Below are 7003 nucleotides of genomic sequence, written 5' to 3'. Positions count from 1 at the left end.
CGACTCCCAGCACAGATGAATGAGGTTTGGCTGTCATTAATGATTCTGGCTAATAAATACTGTCTGGAATTTCCTTGCTGATTTCTTAGCCTCACAACCGCAGGCCCGGATCACTGTGGTCCACTATCCAAATGCAAATTACCTGAATCAGGCTGCCAGTGAGTCACTGACTCCCCTTTAAATAAAGCTGGGTTGGGTTGAGCCCAGTTCTGCTGAGGCAGAAGCCATGGATCACAGACCTTGCTTCTCCTGCTGGCTGCTGGTGTGCTGTTTGGTGATAATGGTAGCAGAAGGTAAGGGTCTTGTTTTATGCTGTGGGTCCCCAACTAATTAATAATTAATGAATGTCTTAATAAGTTCTGTAAGGGGACAAAATTTGGTGGTGGGCTTATACCTATCCATATATTGGAAATATTTATATCATCTTCCATCAGCCAGTGTGGTTGAAGAGAAAGAAGCTGAATATTACCATCTGAAAAAAAAGTGGTAAAAAAGAGAGAGAATCAAACAAACTACCTGACACCTTCTTTCCAGAAAGTGAACCACTCTTCAGATAACTTTGTGAACGTGGAGTTAAACGAGTTATAATGAGATTAGACATTTATTCATATATTTTCCAAAAAAAAAAAAAAACTAATTAAGATGTGAGATTTAATTTCTGAATTTGCTCACCCATCGCCGGGGTCCTTCCAATGTGGCTCCCCTCTCTCCAAGCAGCCTTGCTGCGAGTGGAGGGCTGCTCACACCTCCCCTGGGTCTTCATACTCACCACAGCAGCTAGGGCTGCTCCCTCCTACTGCTTTCAGCTGTTTGTAGTGGATCTGCTTCGCACCACCACATTTAAATATCTCCCCAGCTGTTGCCTTCACCGAGGATTTGTTAGGCATCTAATTCTTCGTTACAATCTCTTTGACTTCCTAAGCAAGCTTAGAGCAGTGGCCCATTATTTTCTCCACCCCGCTCCTGCCCCTCCCTGCTTGTTCTGCGCTTCCCACCTCTGCAGCCCTGGAGGCTTCTAGTACCGAAACCAGCCCACTGTGAAAGGAGGAGGCTTCCAAGCCAAGTGAGGGGTGCCTGTTTGGCATGGGAGGGGCTCCAGATTCTTCACCTGTAAAACTTGAGACTTGGCCGAGATGTCCCATCTTTCTGTGAGTTTACAGAATGAATTGAGTTAAAGCTATTGTGAACAAACTCATCTCAAGATTTATATATCTTTTGGGTTCAACTCAGAAAGCACATGAGAAGTTCCAAAATTCCATGTGCCTTGTTTGGACCAGCACACTACCACGTCAAAGATAAACTTACTTCTCTTAAAAATCAGTGGATTTCACTACAAACCAACTATTGTCTGCCAAAAAAACCACAGACTAAAGGTAATTATTTAAAAAGAGCTTCTTAACCTTCCTTTTTTTTTTTAAAGTGCTAGTTGTTGGTATGCTAAGGACACTATTCATGTCTAGACTATAATAAAACCATTTAAAATTGATATCCAAACTGCAAGCAATATTTTGGCTTGATTGTTTTAATCATACGCTAAATTTAAAGTAAAAGTTATTTTACACTGAGAATTTTCTGGGCCCGGAATTAAAAATCCCACAGAGCACCACGAAAAACTACAGATACAGTCAACATTGGCCCAATCAATTGAAAATGACTGTCTTTGGACACTATAAACCAGTGATCGTTCTAGGTGCTAGAGACACAGCAGAGACCATGAGAGTTAATCTTCCTGCATGGAGCTTCTAACAGCTGCGTCTTTTCAGTCCCATCATTAGTGCAGTGATTTCATGAGTAAAATCTATCTGGATGGATCCAAGAAAATGGGCTCAAGTTAACAGAATTTTCTCTCTAACATGCAGGATTAATAACAACAGCAACCAACACTTGTTAAATGCAGACTTATGCCAAGGATGTGCTGAGCACTTTATACATCTTATTTCAGATAATACAACTGTTACAGGGCAGGGAGGGGGCACTACAGAACCCCAAACCTGCCTGCTCTAAATAGGCTCTACCATCTTCTGCATCAAAACAATACATATAAGATCTTTAATGGAAAGGAACTTTAAGATGGTTAGTGTGCAATACAGAAAAGACAAGGAATAGTTTCCAAATCAAGCACCTGAAGTTACCCATCCTTGTTGTGGGTGAAAGTCCAGCCAAACAGGGTTGGCCCAAAGCAAGGCCAGAAAGCCCGCCATGGTCTAAATTACCTTCCCAGGGGGACCATAGTAAAGGGTTAGAAGCAGTCAAACAAAGGAAAGGAAAGGAGAGGAAAAGAGCAAAATCAAGATAAAAGCTGCCCTTGTTAACTCCCCAGGGGTCTCTCACTCACATCTGGTTCATTCAGTCCAGTATCAAAAAGCAAGTACAGCTTCTCCTCCAGACTTCCTTCTTGCTCTCCACCCTGCTTTCTCCCTGCTTCAGTCTCTCCTCTGGCTTCTTCTCCCAACTCAGCTCTCTCTCCTTTGGGTGAGGCAGGAAACCTGGAACCTCCTCTTTTCCTGGGGACCACCCTGTACACAGCCAGTGATAGTATTCTCTATTTTACAAGTAAGAAAAGGAGACATTAAGGAAGCTGTCAATGGTCATACAGTTATGGAGTGGCCAAGCTCAGGAAACCTGTTTTTAAACACTATGTTTTCTGCTTCCCAAAATGTTTTTAGTCCATACTTAAATTTGCTTCTGATTGATCACATTATCCCTGAGTGGTAAAACATGATAATTTTTGCAATCATCAACACTGATATTTGGTTCAATTAAGTCAAATCCCCTGAAGGAACATGTTAGGTGTGTTGTTTATTTCTCTCCATGTAGCAATTACCAAATCAAAATACAAAATTTTCCTGGTTTCTTTTTCTATCAAATAATAACTATCCTAACCTTTTTTTTCCTTTGTCATTTTGTTTTTTTGTCATTTTGTTTGTTTTGGTTTGTTTTTTGGGGTTTTGTTTTTGTTTTTTGTTTTTTGTCATTTTGTTTAAATAATATAATTTTTTTTTACATCAGTTTGTGCCTTTTTCCATCTCAGTTGTAATCCCCATGGGCTTCCCATCACCCAGTCACCCATGTGCCATTACCATAGTCCCGTGCACTTCCCTCCCCCCATCATTTTTTATCCCATTCCCCACTTCACCCCCACAAAATGTCTCTGGTATACAGTTGTTCATCATTATTATTTTCTCTCCTGGTCCTTTACACTCCTGCTATGAGTGAAACCATAGGTATTTTTCCTTTTCTTTCTGGCTTATTTCACTAAGCATGATCCCTACCAGCTCCATCCATGTTGCTGCAAAAGGCATCTGTTTATTTTTTCTGGTTGCTGAGTAATATTTCATTGTGTGTATATACCACATCTTTTTAACCCAGTCATCTATTTTTGGGCATTTGGGTTGTTTCCATTTCTTTCCAATTGTAAATAAAGCCCCAATAAATATGAGGGTGCAGATGTCTTTTTGAATCATTGTCTTTGTGTCTTTTAGGTAGAGACCTAGGAGTGGGGTTGCTGGGTCATAGGGAAGCTCCATGTTTAGCAGTTTGAGGAATCTCCAAACAGTTTTTCATAGTGGTAGTACTAGTTTGTATTCCCACCAGCAGTGCAGGAGAGTTTTTCTCTACATAGCCAATATTTGTTGTTGCTAGTTGTTTGAAGATGTGCCATTCTCACTGGGGTGAGGTGGTATCTCATTGTGGTTTTAATTTACATCTCTCTTATTGCAAGTGATGTTGAACATTTTTTTCATACGCTTGTTGGCCATCTGCATTTCCTCTTTGGAGACGTGTCTTTTTAGCTCTTCTGCCCATTTTTTGACGGGGAAGGTAACTCTTTTACATTCATTTTTTTCTTTCTTGCCATGGGTTCATTTTGCTTGTTCTTGAGCTTCATATAATTTTACTATTCCAGAATGTACTATTTTGACTCTAATCTTTGCTCAAATTAACATCTGTAGTACCCCGCTATCTTGTTATATTAGTTCTTTTCACTGATGAGTAGTAGTCCACTGTATGAATATACAGTTTGTTTTATTGATGGACACTTGAATTGTTTCCAACTTTTAGCTAATATGAATAAGGCTGCTGTGAACATTTTTGAACTTGTCTTTTTTTTTATAAGATTTATTTATTTATACATACAGAATTGGGGTACAGCTAGAGGTGCAGGGGCAGTGAGAGGATCATTAGGACAGAATGGGGAGCAGAACAGGCTGATCGACAAAGTACAGTGCTGAGGGGAGCAGCATGAGGAGAGGTCTGCCACACCATGTGGGTCAGCTCCCTGGCCTGGATGGAACTTGAGCTGCAGTGGCTTCGGAGAGCTTCTTAATGCGGTGCTTTAACCCATTGCGCCACCAGGGAGAGCCCTGAACTTGTCTTTTTAAAGACATGCATTCATTTCTCTTGGGTAAATGCCCTGGAGTGGAATTGCTGAGTCATAAAACTATCAAAGTTCCATCTCACTGAACCTTAACAGTTCCTTCAAAAACATTTTGAGATTGCTCTATTTCTCTCTTCCAATCTTTTTCCCTTGCTACCACCTGAAGTATTTCCCTTTAGCTTCTGCTATCAGATCTGTTTCCTGACACATTTTTATCCCCACAGGACAAGAGATGGTTACCCCTCCTGGAAGCTCACAAAATAATGCAGACCACACAGATTGTGAAATCTTTACACTCACCCCTCCGCCAATCACAAGGAAACCAGTGACAAGGATCCAGCCCATCACAAGGACACCCAAGTGTCCCTTCCATTTTTTTCCAACACGAAGGCCCAGAGTCTACATTTGGTTTCCACACAGACCTTTCCATCCTCCAAAGTGCAACCACCGTTTTCATCTTCATTCATTTTTTGGACCACACAAACACCTTCCTCCTCATTATAGGTATTTCCCAAGAAGGAAAATCCAGAGAGAAAGCTCATCTGAAGAAAGCAGAGAGAAAAGAGAAGCCCCAAACATACTGAAGCAAAAGAATCAGATGCCTCACAAAAGACTATAGAAAGATTTCTGTTTTTCCAGATTAAGAGTTCTTGAATTTGAAAATTAAGCATCTTAAATGTCATTGCCCAGTATAGTTCCTCTTTGTCAGCAGTAAAGAAATTGGTTTGTAGGTTATTTATGTTTGCAAAACAGGAGCAGTGACCCAACTTTTTATGCTCCCAGGAAATTCATGCAAATACAATCCTAATGTGGATAATTCCGGTAATTTCTATCCATATTAAGATTCCAGAAGAATTGGCTCTCCTAAATGAGAATGAAGAGTATTTACATAAATTGAGGTCATTGTAAACCAAATCTACACATTGGTGACACCTTTTCGTATTCTTTGGAAAACTTACAAGAGCATATGTACATTTACAAAATGAGTCTCAAAAGAAATCATATAAAGATTAATGTAAAATGAAATTATGGGGAGTCTGACTATAGAAAATATCTTAAAGATGTCATAAACTAAATTACCTAACCCCCAAAACTCTTTTTTTTAAACTATTATATTAAAACTTTCCTTAATTTTAACTTTTTAAGCAACAAGTGCAAATTAGTTTGATAAGATTCTCTTGTGTTTCTCCTATTACTGTGGATGTTGCTTTTTCTATTCTTTCCTCCATCACCATCAGATAAATGCTAGTTTAACTATTAAATTCAATGATACTCAATCACACTTTCAATATGGTTACAGGCTCAAAAGTCTGATGAAAAGGCTACATGGAATTATCATAGCACTACACTTCACAAAAAAAAATTCACTGCATTTGAGGAATCTTGAATTCGGAGGGTACAGTATAAGCCACAAATTGCAAATATTGTACTCATTGGTTATTCCTTCAGCCATTCTGTATTCCTTCAGCCGTCTCTGTTCGTGCCACTTGTCTTGCCTGTAACATAAGAACTTTGATTTTGCCTCTGCCGCTGGTGACTTACACATGTTCCTTCCAAGAACTGCATGCAAAAGCTTTTGCTGCCACTGCCACTGCTTCTAAGAAGAAAAAAGAAAGTTGCATAAAGACATGAGGATGTCATGATGACTTTATCAAGAGATATAATTATCATGCTGTGCTTCCTTGCTATATTAAAAGCTAACAGAAAAAAAACCTTTTGATACAGTTTTTAGAGTTGAGTTTGGAGTGCAGGGTCCTTGGGTTCACTCTGGGAAAGGTTTCACCAGAATTTCTCTTCAACAGAGCGCGGCAAGTTCCCAGGCAAGTTTCTCCACGAGACAGAGACATTAGTTATATTTAAAGAGTAGGCTTATTAGGGAAAAGGACAGAGGAGTAAGGAATACTTGTGTAGACATGAGGACAGGAAGAGCTGCCCTCAAAGGGACAGCTTTGCTGAGAGAGGCCTGCATGGCTGCAAGTGGGCGCCCTTAGGAGAACAGCATCCCCGAAGGGAGGTCAGTGAACAGAAGCCCCCAGGTCTAGGTCACTGGCCCTGGCCAGTGCAGAGATTGCACTGATAAGCCTTTCCTCTTTGGGAGGGGCTCACTCCTTTGTGGGGAGGCCTGTTGGCTGCTGATTTTATGTGGAATCAGGACGGAGTTTGCAGATTCCACAACAGGCCCAATCTCTGTTTCTTTCTCCTCAGGTCTGTGCTCCTAACACTCCCTACAGCGGTGTCATACAGGAGGAGTCTGATACCTGCTGGGGCCTTATGCCTGGTGACCAGGCACTAGAGCCTGAGGATCTCAGTTTCTGTGGCTGGGTTCATGGTCATGTTAATCCCCTCCCCCCCCACCTCCTTGTGTGAGTCAGGTTTCAATCTTGTAATAAGTCCTTTAGGTTTTCTATTCTTTTCTTCATCACTTTCACATATTTTATAGCAATTTTCCTTATAACAACAGTATTTACATTGAAATAATAAGCTTAAAGTAAACCTTTATTTGAATGCCTTATTAAGAAGCTCTATATTGGGCCCTCCCTGGTGGCGCAGCAGGTTAAAGCACACCACTGAGAAGCTAAAGCCATTACAGCATGAGTTTGATCCCAACCCCAGAGGTGACCACATGGC

At 40.6% G+C, this 7003-nt stretch overlaps 2 protein-coding genes across 2 annotated transcripts in view; one reads left to right on the top strand and one right to left on the bottom strand.

Moving 5' to 3' along the window:
- Window positions 1-203: 203 nt before the first annotated feature.
- LOC101626321 (chromosome unknown open reading frame, human C4orf26) lies at window positions 204-5317 on the top strand. The gene is given in 4 exon segments (XM_004681442.2): window positions 204-293; window positions 4600-4735; window positions 4880-4944; window positions 4946-5317. Coding segments are annotated over 4 exon segments (282 nt in total). The 5' UTR covers window positions 204-226; the 3' UTR covers window positions 4960-5317.
- A 152-nt stretch (window positions 5318-5469) lies between these two features.
- CDKL2 (cyclin-dependent kinase-like 2 (CDC2-related kinase)) overlaps window positions 5470-7003 on the bottom strand; it is a 33283-nt gene continuing 31749 nt past the window's right edge. Inside the window, exon 15 of the mRNA XM_012724263.1 lies at window positions 5470-5972. The gene's annotated coding sequence lies outside the window, so the exon portion shown is untranslated. The remainder of the gene's footprint in view (window positions 5973-7003) is intronic.

The sequence above is a fragment of the Condylura cristata genome, unplaced genomic scaffold (genome assembly GCF_000260355.1).
Source record: "Condylura cristata isolate star-nosed mole 26May11 unplaced genomic scaffold, ConCri1.0 scaffold00012, whole genome shotgun sequence".
Classification (NCBI taxonomy): domain Eukaryota; kingdom Metazoa; phylum Chordata; class Mammalia; order Eulipotyphla; family Talpidae; genus Condylura; species Condylura cristata.
This window is presented reverse-complemented; position numbering and strand designations above follow the sequence as displayed.